At 42.4% G+C, this 21,801-nt stretch overlaps 1 protein-coding gene across 2 annotated transcripts in view; it reads right to left on the reverse strand.

Annotated features, from left to right (window-relative positions):
* CYP19A1 (cytochrome P450, family 19, subfamily A, polypeptide 1) overlaps positions 1 to 21,801 on the reverse strand; it is a 50,608-nt gene that overhangs the window by 25,953 nt on the left and 2,854 nt on the right. The window contains exons 2-3 of one of the 2 annotated variants that reach the window (XM_013967046.2): positions 7,868 to 8,050; positions 4,523 to 4,673 (exon numbers count right to left, since the gene is read on the reverse strand). In XM_013967046.2, coding sequence (XP_013822500.2) covers positions 4,523 to 4,673; positions 7,868 to 8,012 — 296 coding nt within the window. In that variant the 5' untranslated portion in view covers positions 8,013 to 8,050. 2 annotated transcript variants of the gene reach the window in all.

The raw sequence follows: 21,801 nt of genomic DNA on the forward strand, positions 1-21,801 counted from the left end.
GACACCATAATGAGACAATGAAAGAAATATGGAATGTGGGGCATCCTGTAAGACAACTGACATGGTCTCTTCAGAAGGTCAAGGTCAGGGGGCAAAAAGTAGGGAGACTGTTCTCCTAACTTTTTTGTTCATTTGAACTTTTCTTACTAGAAAGGTGGAAAAATATTTCTTCTTTGTCATTAAAGTCTCCCTGTCATGCATCCTCACCTCCTTGAACCTCTGCTTACTTTGTCCTGGATCCCTGGTAAAATCTCAGCCCTGCTAAAGCCAACTCTTAGATTACTCTGCTTGCATCTGGCAGCTGAATGGGGCCAGGGTAAAACCATACATGCACAAAGACACACACACACACACACGCGCGCACACACACACACACACACACACACGGAAGTCGCAGTTAAATTCAAATGGGCCCATGGTGCAGTTGCCCATTCTAGTACATTTTCTGAGTCCAATAATGCTCTTGTCTCCTCTATGACTGTTATATCCTGCCTCCTCTCTTCTCCACTGTTCTATTTCCTCACCTTTAATCTCAGCTACAGACTTGATTGGGTCAGGAAGATCCCCTGGAGAAGGGAATGGCTGCACATTCCAGTATTCTTGCCTGAAGAATCCCATGGACAGAGGAGCCTAGCAGGCTATAGTCTATGGGGTCGCAAAGAGTTGGACACAACTAACACAGAGAGAGAGACTTGATTTCCTATTTTAATGAGAAAACAGAAGCAACTAAAACCTCTGCAAGTCCAACCATCAGGATCAGTGCCCGTATGTTCAACCTTCACTTCTGTTACTGGGGATGAACTTCCAGGTCCCTATTCAAGGCCAGTTCCACCTGTCACCTGAACCTCTTTGTCGTCTCACCTGGCGCACTCGTCCTTTCTGCTGCATCGATGGTTTTCCTCTGTGACTCATCATTACCATCAAAGCACACATGTCATAGTATCTTGTATCTTAGCAAACAAAAAGACTTGGACCAAATACCCCTTTCAGCCTTATTCTATTTCTCTGCCTCCTTTAGGTCAAACTCCTTGAAGAGTTTGTACCTGCCACCTCCAATTTTTCTCTCCCCATTTTCCAGAGTGGTCACATTTTGCCCCCAGAATGCCACTGAAACTCCTCTTGTTAAGGCCACCCTTAACCTCCCTGGTGCTAAATGCAATGCTCACATCTCTGTCTAGCCTTGTGGCACTATCTGAATACTTGACAGTTCCATCCTCCCTGACGTGCATTGCTGTCAGACCACCACACTCTCCTGGTTTTCCCTTTCCTGTTTGGCTCTCCTCCTCAGCTCCTTTGCTAGTTTGTGAGTACAGTGGAAAGTCTGAATGGTCAGAACCTCCTTCTCAATATCCCATTCAGTGGTACTAGGCAAGTCAAGTCAACATGTCTGAAATGGAATCCTGATTTTTCCCCATCCAAGAGATGTTCCACCCACCTCGTCTTCTATACAGCACATATCTACCTGGTAATAGTGTGGGCTACCATCCTGGTTTGCCTGGAACTATCTGAGTTTTACTATAAAAATCCCACAACATGGGGGTAAATTTATGCACTATTAAAACAGATATATAAACACTATAACGATAGATAGTATTTAGACTGGTAGCAGATGGGCCAATTTGACCCCAGTTAGTGTATTAAGTGCTATTCCCTTATTGGTGCTACCCACATTCTTCTTGATGATATTCTTGCAAACACCAGTATATACTTATGGCATGAAGTGTCTGTGGCCCCTCATTAGTTACAGCACCCCTGCCTGGGGAATTGTGCACACTTTACCTACAGATGATCAGATGCCCTCCCCCTGCCGCCCCACGCTGCTCAGGCAGAAGCCCAGCAGCCCTGGTGCCCGACATCTCCCCACCCAAAGTTCTGCAGCCCTCACCACTTCAGAACTAAGCTGAATTGAAAAGTTGGGCCATAATCTCGGCACAGTTGTAATGATGACAGATATCAAACTTTCAGAAGAGAAAAGGCCTGGCATATTATTCAAAGAAAAAGCTCTTTGGGGTCCAGTGGGGTCTCTTCAAGAGGTACAGGAAGTTCTGGGAGGATCTGAAGAGCAGCGAGGGAAGGAGATGGGGACAAACACGTCCTATTCCTGTGGGGAGCTCAGCCCTTAACAACAAAATCGAGCGGCTCAGAGGCAATTATAGAGAACACAGAGACTCCAACCAGAGAAAAGCCTGTGAGGACAGGACAGGGCAAGAACTGGGAGAGCAGGGATGGAGCTGGGTGCAGGCAGGTGGCTGTTGTCTGTGTCCTCAGTGTGAAGTAAGCACCTGACAGTTTTGGGGACGGTAAGGTCACTTTCCTGTAAGGTGCAGACTGGTCAGATGCCACATGCTGTGATAAGGATCCTATTTCAGGAATTGCCTGTGAGGTTCCTGGGCATTTATCTGGGGATCTGAGTATTTTCTGTCTACAAGCTATGTCTGTCCTGGTCATCTGATCATTTCTCAGGTGCTTCATTTTTCCCTCCAGGTCTAGTCTTGCACCTCCACCACCTGACCTAGACTTTGGGGGAGAAATTAGACAAATCCACTCCAACCTGCTTCAGTATCTCCCCATACTGAAGGGAAAAGCCCTCTGTCCTGGAAGCTTCTTACCTCCTCTCCTCCCTCCAGCTCTGCAGCATATTGAAATTTAGAGCCCTGGAGGGCTCTAAATACCATCAATGCCTGGGTTCCCCCATCAAGAGATTATAAAATTTGGGATGTGACCTCGGCATTGGGATGTTGAACAGCCCCCTGGGTGACTTTGATGTGAAGCCAGGGCAAGAAGCACTGCTCTAGATCCCGAGCTGCAGGTGTCATGCTTTTGGATAACTATCCTGTGGGTCCCTTCATCTGTATCTGAGGGACAGGCAGGTGCTGACTTGAGGAGGGCTGGAAGGCAGCTTGCTGCCCTGGGAGATCAAAGAGCAGGAGGCAGTGTCCCAGTCCCCCAAGTTCAATTGTCATCTGTTCCAGGACAATTTTGAGACTCAAAATTGGCTGCAAAAATGAGTGAAGTACTGATTCTGAAAATGAGAACATGTCAAATTCACTTAAGTTTGGCTGAGCAGAGCTCAATACACCAAGAGGAGTAAAACCCAAGGGCACTTATATTCTCACTATTAGAGCAGTGAATCTCAAACTGGAGTGTGCCTCAGAATGACCTGAATGGCTCATGGTCGAAGATCCCTGGGCCCCAACCCCACATTTTCTTATTTAGAGTGTCAGGGAGGGACCAAGGATGGAAAGCCAGATGTGGCTACTGATGGTCAGGGGACCACAGTCTGAGAACCACTGTACTGGGGTGTTTGATTTTAACCCAGTGAAATGACATTTCCACCCAAAATTGCATTTCCACTGAAGCTGTATAAACATGTTTAGTTATATAAACATGGTCTGTCTTAGGTACTGTTAAGACTCTTACAATACCAAACTGAATGAAATGGGAAAACACCCAGGCAACAATTGAGGAATTAGTTTGGTTCAAAATAACATTCTTGGATAGGTAGAAATATTTGAAAGGATAACATCTTTTTCTCCCCTCCTCCCTTCTTTCAAGTATTTGGTTCAGAGTATTCAGGCTTTATGTTTACCATGGTATTTTCAGAAATGATATATAATATCATGGCATGAAAAAAGCCAATGTAGTTTCCAGAAATGCTTCACTTATTTCTGGGCAATAGTCTATGTATCTGAAGAAACAATTCTAATACATAAGTAAACACCCTGGTCAGTCTTAGTTTCTGAGTAAATCTTTGTCAGGGATTATAACTATAAAATCTCATTAATGAGACATTCTGGCAGTTAGCTTTGCTAAAATTGTAGCAAAGTAGCTGAACATCTATGTGCTTTATTTTAAACTCTTCATTTTCTATGATCAGTCAGTAAGAAAACTAATATTTCACAAAGCTAGTTCTTTAGTTGGTCCATATTTTGTTAACACTGGAGTGAACTCAATCTACCGAAGTTATCTGGAAACTGTAACGGAGCAGGAGAATACCATTGCTTTTACTGGGGCACTGACAGACAGTCACCTTAGGATAGCAGCATTCGGTAAAGAGAAGAATACTTTCTTCATCTGCTGTCTACCCTTCTGTTGGCATTAGAAACACATCAGCAAGTTGATGCAATCAGAATTCCGCTCTCCTCAGGTACTTGTTTTTTATTACTATTGCTGTTCATTTGTTTTCATGCTTACTTCTACAGTTAAGACCAAAATTTTAGGGAAGTATAAAAGATAACACCTTTCCTTCAAGTGTTTTGTCAAAACCAAATCATCTGTATTCTGTTTCCACATTCCCTGCTCAGAGATATTTTGAATAATTTCCAGTCAGCTCAAGTTTCAAGCAAAACCCAATTATTCTGTTTGTCTCAAGTGTTAGATTTTTACCTGGAAATCACTCACCTTTTTTAAGTAGTAAAAACATTGGAAACAAAGATGGCAAAATATCAAAATAAGTTTGCTGTTTAATAGGAAATATCCCAACCTTGATTTTTAAGGTATTTCTCCAATTATTGAGACTTACTTGCTAATAATAAGGGTTTCCTCTCCACATACCCAGACTCTCATGAATTCTCCATACATCTTGTTGTAGTAATTGCAGGCACTGCCGATCCCCATCCAGAGGAACCTGCAGTGGGAAATGAGGGGCCCAATTCCCAGAAAGTAGCTGGGACCTAGGAAAGTCATCAGATCACAATCAGTATTTCAGTACCACTCAAAAGAGCAATTGCTTAAGATACTGCTGTTCTTGTTTCTATAAATCCAAATGTCCTTTTACATTTCTAATGTATACAGGTGAGTCATACATACAAAATAATTAAAACAACAACACAAGTTAACATGAGGCTCTTCACAGCTTTACAAGTAAAACAGTAGTCCACACCACACCAGTTCCTTTCGGTCTCAATCATTTCAGTCTGAATGGACTGGTTTAAGAAGAGAATCTTAAGCTAAACCTCATCAGACAAAATAAACCTGTGCACATGAATGTTCATAGCAGACTTGTTCACAATAGCCCCAAAATGAAGAGACCCCAAAAGTCCATTAACAGTAGAATAGGTGACTAAACACTGAGATCTTCATGTAACTGCATACTATATGAACTGCAGCTGCATGCCACAACCAGAATGAAACCCACAGGCAAAAATGTAAGGCAAGAACCGAGACAGAAGAGTAAGCAATATAGGATTCCTATTGCCAAAACATGCAAGAGCAGATAATTGTTTAGAGAAGGATATTGTTTGGAATATGAAATTAGGTGCAAAATCTATCAGAAAGCAGGGGAGTGATCATTATAGAATAGAAGGCTATTTACTTCTGGGGTGACAGAGGGTATAACTGGAAAGGCACAAGAGGAGTTTCTGGGATCCTGTAGCATCCTCCTTCTTGTTCTGATCTGTGGTCGCATGTTTATTTGTGCATTTTATGTAGAACAGATTTTTAATGGGCAAAAGGAGACTGTATCACCATGCCTTTTTTTCCAGTGCTCCTATAAAGAATGTGGTGCACAGGGCAGAGAGAGGGTCCGGGGAAGAGGGCCCATGTGCAAGGTTAGACATCACCCTGTAACCTTGGGGAAGGGAGAGCTGCCAGGCGCCACGTAACCATAGTCTTGTCAGAGATCAGCGAACTGGCGCAGTTTCCCCAAATTGAAGCTTGCAAATCACCAAGTAGGATTGATTCTTTCCTCGCCAACCCTCAGGGCCCTCCCTGGCACTGTGCCCTCTGCCTGTGTGTGTCACCTCTGCACACTCCTGGACCCCATGTCCCCATGACCTGATAACACAGGGCCTCTTAGTAAATGTGGGTTTAGGAAGCTTAGATTTGAGTCCCAGCTTCAGCATCTACTAGTTGTGGACCGCTGGCCTCTTTATGTCTCAGTTTCTTCATCTGCAAAGTAGGGATCAACACACTTACCTCACCAGAGTGCCCAGAGGTTCACAAGAGAAAGTGGGTGTGAAACTGCTTTGAAAATTGTTAAGTTGAGGAATTTGGCTCACTGTACCTTCTCAACTCTTTGGCTCCACTGACCCTGAGATTCCCCATATGCACAAAACTCAGAGTCCAGAGAGCTGGTGATTGGAATGATCTGGCCTAGAGGGTTCTAGAACTAGAGCGTTCTAAACAGACCTTACCTTTCCCCAGGGAAAGCATGGAACTATTCAATAGAAGCTCCCTAGTAGCAAAATGAACATCCACCTGGGATTTAGGACTTCCTGGTGGTTCCCCTGCTCCCCCTATTCGCACTTTCCTTCCAGCTGAGATGCTGGGAAGCCTTTTCTCTTCTGGGGCTTTAACCCCTCACCTATGAACAGAAGAGATTGGCTCCGCACTTACTCATACCACCTGGACCAGGCAGAGGCCCTCTCTGGTGCTCACTTTCCCTTTCTATCAAATGAAAGGGTTGGGCTCCATTCTGTGGCTCTCAACCCTGACTGCTCAGGAAAACCACCTGGGAAAATGAGAAGTCCACGTGAGGATCCACATCAGGCAGGGCTGAGAACGGCAGCACTACGTGGTAGTGTCATAGACTGTCAGTGTGTGACAGCCTCATGTCCCCAGCCCAGAGGTGGTAGACAGAGGAGCTGCCACTTTGGGGCTCCTGGTCCAGAGCTTCAGGGATGCTCATTCTGTGCTTGCCTCCCCCCACCTCCCCAAAGCTCCAAGGGAGTTCTACCATCACCTGCAATGCAAACCTCTGGGGCGACTTGTTAAAAATAGCCCCTCCCTCACCTCTACCATTCATGGACCCTGACTGGGGTGCCCACTGGGGGAAGACAATCCAGTGAGAAAGGAGCAGTGATGGAGAAGGGGCTCAATGAGCTAAAGACTGTGGCACAGTCTTCCTTCAGACTCCTATCAGGGAGTAGAGAAGAAAACCAACTAAGCATTCCATTACATTGGGCATTTAAATTAACCTAAAATACCAGGCTGAATCAAACAAGAGAGACAGGCCGTTCTCTCAAAAATGATAAAGAATCCAGGCCCAGGGCATTTTGCAGCAGCCCTACACTCCCACTCTCCATCACTGTGCAAAGAGGCCCACACTTGAAGGTGTGTAATGAGTATGCTCTTGAAATAAAGCCTTATCAAGTATCTTATGGGACTGGAGACAGATGCTTGCTATGAGGAATTTTCCCTGAAAATTAAAAAGTAGTCTGATATTTCTGAGAATTCTGAGCTAGTATGACAGTGTAGAGTGATGATGTTTCTACTGGAATTATCTGGATAACTATATTATACTCTACTTTTGATTGGTCCACAGAGCTTGTTGAAGATGTTTTTAGGTTTTCAAGACAATGATAGTGGTCCCCCATTTTTCTTCCACTATCCAGGACCCATCCAGCTCTTATGTTGGCATCAACATCACCGCCTTATCCAAGAATAAAAGAAAATAAGGAATAGGATAAAGAGAAGGAATAAGTTTGAGAAGGGAGAGGGCAGGGGACATGGCTGAGGCAAAGTGGGAGTGAGACAGAAAGGGGAACAGAAGGCATTCCAGAAACATTTTCACCTTCAGAGCAAAGTCGGAACGTTTGAATCAAAAGAAAAATAAGTTCCTGGAATTTTACTTTGCTGTCCCCATCTTAAACTTATTTTAAAGGATACTTGTGCCAAGTCGATTTTACCAAAGCAAAGTGTAGCCTGGAAGAGATTATCTGAGGTATTGTTTTAATGTTTTCATTAAACATGTGCAGATAATTGGCTAAACATTTTTTCACCTGAGTCCTCATTTGCTTACGTGCTGTGGACTTCAGCCAGCTCCCCAGGTTTACTCTTTGTCGTTTTGTAGAATTGCCTTTACCCTCGTGTATCAAAAGCCCAAGGAAACAATCTACTTAGATGCAGAAATAGATGACTGCCTTACCTGGTATTGAGGATGTGTCCTCATAATTCCAAACCAAGAGAAGAAATCCAGTGAGCAGCAGGATTGCAATGCTGGCAATAGGCACAACTTCGGACACCATGCTGGTGACATTGTAATGCCTTGGGTTCAGCACTTCCAAAAGCATTTTGTGTTACTTGATCTCAGGGGAAGTAATTTAAAGTCCTGTGGAGATCAGAAGAGTGGAAAAATTAGAAAATCCCCAAAATGTACTTTTAGGACTCCTGTTGCTTCAGAGGATGCTGTACCGTAGAGATTGGCGCTTTGTTTTATAATATGATTGGACACTTAGACAAGACAAATTTATAGTTGTGAGTCAAAACAAGCAAGCCCAAGAGAGATCTTTTGGCTTGAAGTGCAGCATTTCTGACCTTGGTAGAGTCTCAGGTTCGTTTAGACGCTTGGTCTGATAGAAACTTATCACCTTGCCCTTGAGTGGGTAGAGTGACTGAGTTCTCAGTTAAGAGCCAAATTTCCAAAATATATGAAAATGAAGCTCATTCCAGAGGTGGAGTCATTCTGTGATTTCATCAGCAGTTTCTGTTTAGGCAGTATTTTTCCCCCTGAAGCCAAATACATTTTTTAAAGTGCAATCCCCAACTATCTTTCTTGCTTGGGATTACTTCCCCCAAGGGTAGGCTTCTCCAGTCAGAAGGTATTTCGCAGGCATCACTGAGGCATTCTCAGAGCCTCCCATAGTCTATTGAATTCAACATGACTCACTCAGGACAATCTTTTCCTATTGGCTTTAATGAAGCTTAAAAATCTCTTGCACTATGTGCTGGTTGAAGCAGTACACATTGGACTATGACAGAGGTAGTAGGAAAGAAGAAAAGGAGAGAAAGAATAAAAAGAGAGGAGGAAAAAGAGAAGTGGGGAAGCAGGAAGAAAAGAGATGACTTGGTTGATACCACCAGCAGAAGGCTCAGAAGGTCTCACCCAGCCACCAAGCTCTCCACAGCAGCTAATCTCCTGAACAGGATAATTTTCAGTTTGATTTTCTGGTTCTGATGTGGTTTTCTCTTTCCTTTTTCCTCTTGGAGAGCATTATTTTTTTCTGCTTTATTGAGTTGTAATTGACATACAGCAGTATATAATTTTAAGGTGTACAGTATAATGATTCGACTTACATGCATCCTGGAATGATTATAAAATGAGTTTAGTGCTGATCTATCATCTTATACAGATACAACGTTGAAGAAATAGAAAAATAATAGTTTTCCTTGTGATGAGAACACTTTGGATTTATTCTCTTAATAAATCGTATATAAGAGGCAGCCGTGTTGATTATCTTTATCATATTGTACTTTATCTTACCTAGTACTTACTACTGCAAAGTGAAAGCGGCTCAGTCATGTTCGACTCATTGCAACCCCATGGACTATATAGTCCGTGGAATTCTCCAGGCCAGAATACTGGAGTGGGTAGCCTTTCCCTTCTCCAGGGGATCTTCCCAACCCAGGGATTGAACCCAGGTCTTCCGCACTGCAGGAGGATTTTTTACCAGCTGAGCCACAAGGGAAGCACTTATTTATCTTATTACTGGAAGTTTGTACCTTTTGACCACCTTCATTTAATCCCCACCCCCAATTCCACCCCCTGTCTCTGGCAACCACATGTTTGATTTCCTTTTCTATGAGTTTGTTTTTGAGGTTTAATTGAAGTATACCACCATTTTGGTTTCTGGTACACACGGCATAGTGATTTGGTATTTCTATACATTTCAGAATAATCACCTCGATAAGTCTAGTTGTTATCTGTCACCACAGAAAGATATTATGTAGTTATTACTGTGTTCCAACACTGTCAAGTTCATACCCATGACTAGCTTATTTTGTGACTAAAAGTTTGTACCTCTTAATCTCCTTCAACTATTTCCCTCCCCCAAACCCCTCCCCTCTGGCAACCACCTATTTGTTCTCTGTATTTATGAGTTTGTTTACTTATGGTTGTTCATTTGTTTTGGTTTTTAGGTTCCACATATAAGTGAAATCATATAGTATTTGCCTTTCTCTGTCAGACCTAGTTCATTTAGCATAATACCCTTTAGGTTCATCCGTGTTGATACAAATCGTAATATATCACTCCTCTTTATATCTGAGTAATATTTCATTTTATACACACACCCCACATCATCTTTATCCATTCGTCTGTTTACGAGCTCTTAGATTGCTTCCATATCTTGGTTATTGTGAATAATTCAGCAAAAAACATAGGGGTTCATGTATCTTTTTGAATTAGTGTTTTCATCTTTTCCCATAAATACCCAGAAGTGGAATTGCCAGATCATAGGTAGTTCTATTTTTAATTTTTTGAGGAAACTTTATACTTTTTTCCAGAGTGGCTACAGCAATCAACATTCCCACCAATAGTGCACAAGTGTTCCCTTTTCCCCACATCCCCACCAAAACTTATTTGTTCTGTCTTTGATAATAGCCATTCTGACTGGTATAAAGTGATATCTCATTGCAATTTTGATTTGCATTTCCCTGGATAATTAGTGATGTTGAACATGTTTTTATGTGACTGTTGGCCATCTGTGTATCTTTGGAAAAATGTCTATTCAAGTCCTCTTCCCATTTTTAAATTGTTTTTTTTTATATTGAATTATATGAGTTCATTATATATTTTGGACATTAACACTTTGTTGTACATATCATCCTCTCCCATTTTGTAGATGATCATTTTGTTTTGTTGGTAGTTTCCTTAGCTGTACAAAAGATTTTTTTTTCCACTGTATTCCCATTTATTCTATTTTTGTTTTCCTTGCCTGAGGAGACATATCTCCCAAAATATTGCTAAAACTGGTGTCAAAATCTGTATTTTCTTCTAAAATTTTCAGGTCTTACATTGAAGTTTTTAATCTAGTTTTAATTTTCTTTCGTATATGGTCTAAGTGGTCTAGCTTGATTCTTTTGTGTGTAGCTGTCCAGTTTTCTCAGTACCATTTATTGAAGAGGTTGTCTTTTCCTCATTGTTGTAGATTAATTGCCCATATCAGTGTGAGTCATTTCTGCACTTCCCACTCTGTTCCTTTCATCTGTGTGTCTGATTTTGTGCCAGAAGTATACTATTTGGATGATTATAGCTTTGTTTCAAATCATGGAGTGTGATACCTCCTGTTCTTCTTTCTTATGATAGTCTTGGCTAATGGGGGTCTTTTTCATTTCCATACAAATTTTAGAATTACTTGTTTAGTTCTTTGAAGAGTATTATGTTTTGATAGGTATTTTATTGAATCTGTAGATTGCCTTGGGTAGTATGATCGTTTAACAATATTAGTTCTTCCAATCCATGAGCACATTATATCGTTCCATCTGTTTGTGTCATCTTCAATTTCTTTCATCAATGTCTTTATAGTTTTCCAAGTATAGGTCTTTTACCTCCTTGGTTAGATTTATTCTAAGGTATTTTATTCTTTTTGATATTATTGTGAATGGGATTATTTTTAAAATTTTCTCTAGTAGTGCACCTTTTATTGTATATAAATGCAATACTATTAAATACTAATATTAATAAATATTAATGTATAGAAAGATTTTTGCATGTTAATTTTGTCTCCTGCAACTTCACTGAATTCACTGATGAGTTCTAGTAAATTTTTTTTGGTGGGGTCTTTAGGATTTTCTATGTGTATTATCAAGTCATTAGCAAACAGTGACAGTCTTACTTCTTCCATTCTAATCTGGATTCCTTTTATATCATTTCCTTCTCTGTTGGCTGTGGCTAGGACTTCCAAAACCATGTTGAATAAAAGTGGTAAGAGTGGGCATCCTTGCTCCTGAACTTAAAGAATATTTCAGCTTTTCAACATTGAGTATGATGTTAACTGTGGGCTTGTCATATATGGCTTTAGTGTGTTATGTTCCCTCTATTCTCACTTTGTTGCGAGTTGTTTTTTTTTAAATCATAGATGGATATTGTATTTTGTCAAAAGATTTTCTGCATCTATTGAGATGATCTTATGATTTTTATTCTTCAGTTTGGTAATGTGAATCACATGGACTGATTTGCAGATATGAAACCATCTTTGCATCCCTGGTATAAATCCCACTTATTTATGATGTATGATCCTTATAATGTATTGTCAAGTTTGGCTTTCCAATATGTTGTTGAAGATTTTTACATCTATGTTCATCAGTGATATTGGTCTGTAATATTCTTTTTGTGTGTTATCTTAATCTAGTGTTGGTATCAGGGTGATGCTGGCCTTATAGAATTAGTTTGGAAGTATTTCTTCCTCTGAAAAGTTTTGGAATAGTTTGAAAAGACTGTTAGATATCTTCTGTTTGGTAGAATTCACCTATGAAGCCATCTGGTCCTGGACTTTTGTTGGGAGGTTTTTGTTTTTGTATTACTGATTCAATTTCATAGCTAGTAATTGGTTTGTTTATATTTTCCATTTCTTATTGATGCAGTCTTGAGAGGTTGTACACTTCTAAGAATCTGTCATTTCTTCTAGATCGTCTACCTTCTAGGCAAATTTGTGTGAAGTCGCTCAGTCGTGCCTGACTCTTTGCGACCCCATGGACTGTAGCCTACCAGGCTCCTCTGTCCATGGGATTTTCCAGGCAACAGTACTGGAGTGGATTGCCATTTCCTTCTCCAGGGGATCTTCCCGACCCAGGGATCGAACCCCGGTCTCCCACATTCCAGGCAGACGCTTTACCGTCTGAGCCACCAGGGAAGTCATGTGACTGGTAGTAATCTTTTATGATCCTGTGTATTTCTGTGGTATCAGTTGTAACTTTTTATGATTTTATTGATTTGGGTCCTCTTTTTTTCCTTGATGTATGGCTAAATGTTTTCCAATCTTATCTTTTCAAAGAACCAGCTCTTAGTTTCATAGATCTTTTCTTTTTAAGTCTCCCGTTAGAATCCCAGGGACGGGGGAGCCTGGTGGGCTGCCGTCTATGGGGTCACACAGAGTCGGACACGACTGAAGTGACTTAGCAGCAACAGCAGTTCATTTCTGCTCTTACCTTTATGATTTGCTTTCATTTTCATTTGTCTCCAGCTGTTTAAGTTACCTCTTTGATTTCTGTAGTGATCATTTGTTGTTTAGTATATTATTTAGCCTCTATGTGTTTTTGTAGTTGGGTTCTATTCTCATAACTTTGTAGCTGGAAAAGATGCATGATTATATTTCAGTCTTCTTAAATTTACTGAGATTTGTTTTGTAGCATAGGATGTGATCTATCCTGGGGAATGATTCACATGCACATGCATCACTTTTTGATGGACCGTTCTATACATCTATTAATTTATTCTGGTGTAATATGTCATTGAAAGCCAATATTTCCTTATCCATTTTCTGTCTAGATGATCTGTCCTTTGATGTAAGAGGGGTGTTAAAGTCCACTACTATTTTTGTATTACTGTCAATTTCTCCCTTTATGTCTGTTAATATTTCCCTTTATGTATTTAGGTACTCCCATGATGGGTGCATATATGACTATAGTTGTTAAACTTCTTGCTGGATTGAGCCCTTGATCATTATGTAGTGCTTTTTTTTTTTTTTTGTCTCTTGTAACATTATTTAAAGTCTATTCTGTCAGATATAAGCGCTGGCATCCTGGCTTTATTCTTTCCTATTTACATGGAATACACATTTCTATCCCCTCACTTTGTGTGTCTTTAGATCTGAAATGAGTTTCTTGTAGGCAGCATGTATACGGGTCTTGTTTTCATATCTATTCAGCCATTCTGTGTCTTTTGATTGGAGCAGTTACTTCACTTACATTTAAAGTAATTACTCCCTGGTGATCCAGTTGTTGACTCCATGTTTCCAATGCAAGGGCCACAGGTTCAGTCCCTGATCAGGGAACTACATGGGATTAAATCCTGAATATCACGTAGCACAGCCCCCAAAAAACAGATTAAAAGAATAATTCATTGTTATATATTTATTGCTATTTTGTTAATTCTCTTTTGTTTGGCGAGACTTTTTATTCCTTTTTCTCTCTTCCTTTGTAATTTGATGGCTATTTTTAGTGTTATATGTGGAGTCCTCTTTTTTTCTGTGTATATCTACTATAGATTTATTATTTCTGGTTACCAAAATGTTTATATATAGTAATATATATATGAGCATATATGTATGTGTGTATATATATAGTCACTTTGAGTTGATTTTTTAAGTTTGAATGAATTTTGAGTGAGTGAAGTCTCTCAGTCGTGTCCAACTCTCTGCGACCTCGGGGACTGTACCCTACCGGGCTCCTCCGTCCATGGGATTCTCCAGGCAAGAATACTGGAGTGGGTGGGTTACAGTTTCCTTCTCCAGGGGATCTTCCCGACCCAGGGATTGAACCCGGGTCTCCTGCATTGGAGGCAGATGCTTTAACCTCTGAGCCACCAGGGAATTTTAACAACTGAATTTTCTCCCTCTCCTCAACATTTCTTCTTGACATATCTTATAGTCAAATCCTGACTTGGCTGGCTGAGAGGTGTCCTCCCAGGGTGTCCTCCCAGGGTATCCTGGAGCTGCTGTAGGCCTGCTGTTAACCAGGGCCAGAGCCCAGGGCATTCCTGGGTGGTACCAATCTCCTGGTGGGTAGATTGGGTCTTGACATAGCTGGCTCTGGGGCTACTGTGATCCTGGGGTGGTTGTTTTGCCTGCTGGTGGGTGGGCTCTGGGCTGGCGCCCAACCACCAATAAGGGCAGGTCCTGGCACTACTGCCAGTCCACTGATGGGCAGAGTCAGGTCGTAGGTTCTCTGGCTGTAGGCCTAAGGGTTCCCATATCTGGTGCTGGCACACTGATGAGTTCACTGGATTGTGACACAGCTAGCTACAGGTCCTTGGTGGTCCCTGAGCTGTGTCCATCTGCCTGTGGGTAAAACCATGGCCCAGGGGGTCCTAGGGCTATTGTCCACCCATTGGAGGGTGAAGTCAGGTCTCAAGGTTACTTCCAGCTCAGTGGTGGGCAGATCTTGTCTTTGGGGTCTTTGGCTGTAGGGCCTCAGGGGTCCCAGAGTTGATGCTGGCCTGTAGGTGGGCAGGGCTGGGGCCCAGGGGATCCCAGGGCTGGTTCCTCCCTGAGGAGTGAAACTGGGTCCAGGGCTAATGTTGGCCCCCTGGTGGATGGGGCCATATTCCAGGGTGTCTAGAGGTTCAGGCCTGTATAGAAACAGGCCTGCTGATAGGTTGGGATGTGTCCCCATCTAGCCTAGTCACCTGACCTGGGAGTTTCCAGGACTGGTATCAATGGGCTGGTGGGGATGGGCCAGGGCCTGACACTAACCAGCTAGCTGGAGGATTCCAGAATGGCTGCTGCTAGTGGCTTCCTCCCCACATTGAGGCTCAGTTGTCTCCTGATTCTGCAGGAGCATCTCCGAGATCCGCCAGTGGGCCTGCCAGCTTTTGAATGACTGCTTCTGCCCTTGACCCTAGAGCATGTGAGGTTTTGTGTACACTTTTTTAAGAGTGGAGTCTCTATTTCCCACATCCCTCTGGGGCTCCTGAAAGCAAGCCCTGCTTCTGCTGCTGCTTCAGTCATTTCCAACTCTTTGTGACCCTATGGACTGTAGCCCACCAGGCTCCTCAGTCCATGGGATTCTCCAGACAAGAATACTGGAGTGGGTTGCCATTCCCTCCTCCAAGGGATCTTCCTAACCCAGGGATCAAACCCACATCTCTTAAGCTTCCTGCATTGTCAGGCAGGTTCTTTACTACTAGTATCACCTGGGAAACCCAAAAGCAAGCCCTACTAGCCTTCAGAGCCAAATGTTCTGGAAGCTCATCTTCCCAGAGTAGAACTCCCAGACTGGGAAGTGCTATGTGAGGCCTGGACCCCTCATTTATTGGAGGCCATCTCTGCAATTTTAATTATCTCCTGTTGGTGGATTCACCTGCCTGGTGGTATGGGTCTTGACTGTACTATATATATGCTCCTCCTACCCATATTATAGTTCCTCCTTTAAATCTTGAGCTATAGATCTTTTCTACTAGACTTCAAATCACTTTCATGGATAGTTGCTCTGTAAATTTGGGAGTGCCCACGGAAGGAGGTGAGCACAAGGTCTTCCTACTCTGCCATCTTGGCCACTCCGCTCTGCAGTGTTTTTCAACAACGTAGTGTTGACTCTTTCTTTTCAATAAGGATTTCTAATACCTATAATCTCAGAAGAGAGTATCAGGGATTGTAGTTTGTTGAAGAGACTTATATTGAATAATCTTATGTAATGAAGAACGAGCAACCATTCCATTCAGTTCCTAGTGCCAGCTGACTACTCCAAGGATTATCATCCCTTGGAAAGTGTTCTAAGTTTCCAAGACTTGCAGTGTTCTTGAAACAGACTTTGGCTGGGTTTTTGTTGTTGTTCAGTTGTTAAGTCATGTCTAACTCTATGACCTCATGAACTGCAGCATGCCACTTCCCTGTTCTTCACTATCTCCCAGAGTTTGCTCAGACTCATGTCCATTGAGTCAGTGATGCCATCCAACCATCTCATCCTCTGTTGTCCCCTGCTCCTCCTGCCTTCAATCTTTTCTACATCAGGGTCTTTTCCAATGAGTCAGCGCTTCACAACAGGTGGCCAAAATTTTGGAGCTTCAGCTTCAGCATCAGTCCTTCTAATGAATATTCAGGATTGATTTCCTTTAGGATTGATTGGTTTGATCTTCTTGCTGTCCAAGAGACTCGGAAGAGTCTTCTCCAGCACCACAGTTCAAAACATCTGTTCTTTGGCACTCAGCCTTCTTTATGGTCCAACTGGGTGGGTTTTACCTAGCAATAAAGTTCTAGATTCTTAATGAAGTCTTATTAGTGGATATCAGGGGTTATGCACACTCCTTGAAATACTGAATAAAATGTTATATCTGCTCTTTTATGGGGGAAAGAAGCCATAATTTTCATCAGATTCCTGAAGTATATATAATTACTTTTCTCCCCTTATCTGTATGAAATCTTAGATATGCAATCAAGGACACATTTCTGGCAAGAACAGAAATTTCATGACATAGTTGAATTCATTCAGTTGCCTGATTCACTCTATTGATTCATCCTATTAGTCTACCATTTAAGTAATCATTAACTGCTAAGTGCAAGGCACTAAAACTTCTTGCACATATGTTGGGCAGTTTTTTTTCCTTTTAAATATATATATGTAAATTGAGACTGAAAAGTTAGCCTTGTGTCTATTATCATTTGGTGCCTTTGTTAGTGAGCAGTTCCTTTGAACAGATTGAGTTTTTAGGTATTCAGTTTCCAGACTGAAATTTTACTAAGTAAAGCTCATTCTGAGTAAGCTCCTTGTGACTTTCTGACAGTCAAGACCCTCAGCGTTTCTGTCTACATTGATGAAACCTGAAACCAGTGTTAAAAGCATAAGTGAAGAGAGTGAAGGGGAATGATGTCCCAGAGGAAGTGCTGAGAGCAAAAATTTCTCATTTAAGAAACTCTCAGAGAGATATTACAATATTGGGAGCACAAAGTATAAGATATTGGAAGCTGATGCAAATTTATAAAGGAGTATGACAGTTCAGCAAGGCATAGAAAAAAATGTTCCAGTTCTACCAAAAGAAGACAGCAGGGACTGCTGAAATACTCTTATTTTTTACAAAGGAAAAAACACTTTAAGAATTGCAATGTTTCAAATGTTTAAATTATAATGTATTAAAATATTGGTTTTATTTTTTTACACTTCCATATACACTTAAAAACTATAGTAAGAGAGTATTTCATGTTTCAACAAAATTTTTATAGGTTACAGTACAGTTTTTAGGATTATCTTGCATAGTTTCAGCTTGCACGGTCATTTTACTGTCCTGCACTACGGCACAATGTTAGCACTGCCTATATGTCTAAATGTTTGCAGGGGCAAAGAAGCCTGATTCCTCATCTTCCTCAAAAATATGTCATAAAGATGCCTCAAAGAGCACCAAAGACCCAAAGGCTGAGAATTTTTTTAACGCTTACAAAGCATTTGCTGTGTGTTAACACAACTTTCCCAGCACTTTACAAATATTAAGTCATTCATCCTCACGATAAGTAGGCTAAGTATGATGGTACCCATTTTATAAATGAGAAAACCAAAGTGTGGGTAAATATTTTGCCCTTGGGCACCCAGCCAGTTATTGTAGAGGTGGGACTGGAGCCTGTGGAGTCTGTTTCCAGAGCCCGTGCTCTGAACCATGCCATTAGCTGCCTGTTATGGGATTCATTTGGTCTCTACATTCAAGGACCTTTCAGTTATGCATATTCATTCCCAGGCTATTCAGAACGACTCTCTTTTTAAAAGTTAGCTTTTCTGACCTCTGAATGGAAAGGTCCTTAAAGATTCTCCCTGCCTTGCATATTGGTTTTCCTGTCCAGTAGAATATTCCAATGGCCCACACAGGTTGAACATAGGCCTTTGAGTTATGGTACAGGAATTGAGTAAGGTCCTAGAACTTCAGAGAGATTACTTGTATGTCCCTGTGCCAGGAATAGTTTCCCCTCACCCACAAACATGCATATACACACATGTGGCCACGTACCTTCAAAAGCCATCTCACATACCTGGCTCTCCAGGCATTTGTTTGCAGAGTGGTCTCCTTCATTGAAGCATCCCACATTGTACCAAGCAGAGACTTTGGCCTCCTGTTGAACTAGGCCTGTGCTCCCATGCTGCGTGGACCACAGGTATCCTGCCACCTTAATGCCCTACAACCTCGAGATAAATACCAGTATGGAGTCCCCAGTGTGAGCAAGGGCAAAGTCGGCAGGGGGCACAGCAGAGGCTGGGTGTACCAGTGTCTTGGCGTCAGGATGTACTCTGGGCCCCACAGTGCTGGAAGGGCCTCCCAGATCCCCTGATGCAGCCCTGACCCTCTGCAAGGTGGGAAGGCAGGCTCTTACCTTGCAAAAGTGCTGTCCAACTTGGCCAGACCCTATCAAATCCTACCTTGCAGCATGGCAGTGACCTGTCCAGCAGGGAGAAGACACAGCCACCTAGGTCTGAGCTCTGGGTGCCAAGCCTGCCCTCCTCATTCTCTCTAGTATACCTGGCCCATCTCTCTTTCATGCCCCTACAACCCAGTCACCTTGGTTCTCCCTGCTATACCTTCTGATCTCGGTCCCCACAGATAGAAGGCTGACTACTGGGGCTCTTGCACGGAGCAAGACAGATGTGACCTCAGCCCCCAGGGACTGAGAAGTTACAGATGTTTATTGGATGGTTCCCCCAAGTGAGTGAGAACATCCAGTTGGGGACAGGAAGACCTATGGCTGGAGAGGGTCCTATCTCAAGGAGGGGCTCTGGAATGAGACTGGTGGCCTGGGACCAATGGGAACAGAGCAAGGGTGAGCATGATGTAAAGCAGAAAGAAGGATCAGCAAAGAACAGGAAGAAGGCTGGGGACCTGGGACCCAGAGAGCAGGAGGAGTGTGGGGTGCACTGGGGTTGAGCTGAAGTGATAACATACACCTGTGCAAAGTTTTGTAGGAATATTAAAAAGGTTAGAATTTGTCTTAAGAGAAATGAGGAGCCACCGAAGGGCTTTAAGCAAGGAATCAACAAAGTCATACCTGCATTCTAAAAATATAAATCTCTGACTTGAGTGGGACGAATACAGTGTGGGGAGGGGTGCTGGAGAGGGTGGGGGAGACTTCCATAGTTTTTCAGGCAATAGAAGGCGGTATTGTGGTCTTGGGAAACAGAGACAAGTGGACAGGTTTGTGAGATATTTGGTGGTTAAGTTGGCATGGTAGTCATGATATAAATACAATGATTTGAGGAAAAAGGAAAATGTTAAGTATGCCTTCTAAGTCCCCACACTTTGTATCTAGAGGGGTGGTGTGCCATTTTCTGAGCCTGGACCAGTTTTGAGGTTTGGAATATCCAAGAGGTAATATACAATCTATAATTCAGGAAAGAGGTCTAAGCTGACTTATGGGCTATGGAAACTGTATAGACTGAGAAGGGTATCTTAAGGGACACCAAAACTTGATGACAGAATATAGAAGATAAAGCTTATAAAAAGAAGGTGGGGGAGGAGGACTGGCCCAAAGCTAACAAGAAACCAGGAGAGGCTGCTCATGGCTAAGTGCCAGCATTTTATGAGCAAGGAGGTGTGGCTAGGATGCTATGGTAATTGAGAAAGAGGAAGATGGAAGCTGGAGAATGTTCAAAAGGCATGAATTTCCAAAAAAATAATTTTTTTTTTATTTTTAGAAAAGTTGTAACAGCTGCTATTGCTGTTTTACAAGAGAAACAAACAGCCTGGATGTGGGTGTCAAGAGTCCCTTGAAGAGTGTGGACAAGACCAGATACCTGTAGCATCAGTTTCACTCTCACCTGGAATGTTTCACCAAGTGCTCTACATGCACTAGGGCTCAGGCACCACAACAACTTTCTAGAATGAGTTCATTATGCCTCCATTTGACAGATGAAAAACTGAGCCTCAGCATGTCAAAGCAAATGGTAGGTAGAGTGGGAGGTGAGCAGCAATCTGTGCTAGCTGAAAGCCCATCCTCTTAACCCAAACGTGCTTTCCGTGTCCTCTCACTACATGCCTGGTTCTTCCCTGGCTGCCTCTCCTTGTTTTCCTTTTACATCTCTGGCCTCCTATCTTCTTTGCAGGTTAACTTCTTTTTCTTCCAAATAACCCATGTTACCATTTCCCTTCAACCCATTTCCTCATAACCTCTGGCTTCTGCTTTACCTATACTCCCATCTGTCCCTCAGAGATGTTAATGCCCTTCCTACCTCCTAGACTGTACCTTTTCCCCTTCCATCTTTGTTCATTTGATTTCACTCCAATGGCTTTGGACCCATTTGGCTATCTCTTCTCCTTGTATCTGTTTGCCAATGGCTGTTTTGATAGGCTTTTCCTTGGGCTTCCCTGGTGGATCAGATGGTAAAGCATCTGCCTGCAATGTGAGAGACCCGGGTTCAATCCCTGGGTTGGGAAGATCCCCTGGAGAAGGAAATGTCAACCCACACCAGTACTCTTGCCTGGAAAATTCCATGGACTGAGGAGCCTGGTAGACTACAGTCCATGGGGTCACAAAGAGTCAGACATGACTGAGCAACTTCACTTTCACTTTCTCCCACTGCTCCTCTGTAATAAGAAATTCCTCTGTACCTGCTCCTAGCTCCCTGAGCATTTCCCAGCCTAAGAGCTTAGCTCTTGGCTTCATACTCCTTTTGAGAACTCATTTCTTTTCCTGACTTTAGCTCTTGCTGCTGTGTGGGTACCCACCCTCAGTTCCCTTCTTGGCCCTGTCCTCTTTCTTTACCCCCATATCTGAAGCATCAAGTGCCTAGTGAACATCAGCACTTAGATGTCTCACCATCACTCCACACTTAACGGCTAAAACCAAATCCACTAACTTCCTCCTAAACTTCTCCTCCCACCCCAGCTTTCTCATATATCATTTCCCCAGTCATTCTCAAAATCTTTACTTACCCCTTACCCTTATTTTCCTACCCCCTAGGACTATTTGCTCTGTATCCCAGTCTAAACACATTATCACAAGGTTCTAAAGATATTCCCTAAAAATGTCTTGTCTCTAACACAAGATTTCCCTTTACCTCTGGACCCATATCTTAATTTTTGAAATGGACCTTAACCCTACCCTCTGCTCCATTAATGATCAAAATGTATTCTCAGTGGTCAGTTGAATGCAAATTAATGTCTTCCTTATAGACTTTTGCAAAAAATTACCTTAAAATCTAATGTCCAGTGGTTTTCAAAGGCCTCTGTTGGGAAAAATCTCCCCAAATTGAAGTTTTCTGGTGGACCCTTCATTCCACTCTTGGCATTCCCAAGATCTGATGGCTTTAAGGGCTACACGGATGACACAGTTGTGGAGATGGGTAGCTGTTATAGAGCCCAGGACTCCTCTCAGACTTTCAGATGTGATGCCAAACAGAACATCTCCCCATGGGGCCAATCCATACTCCAGCCCATCGGCAGCCTTTGCTGAG

Source organism: Capra hircus, chromosome 10 (assembly GCF_001704415.2).
Source record: "Capra hircus breed San Clemente chromosome 10, ASM170441v1, whole genome shotgun sequence".
NCBI lineage: Eukaryota > Metazoa > Chordata > Mammalia > Artiodactyla > Bovidae > Capra > Capra hircus.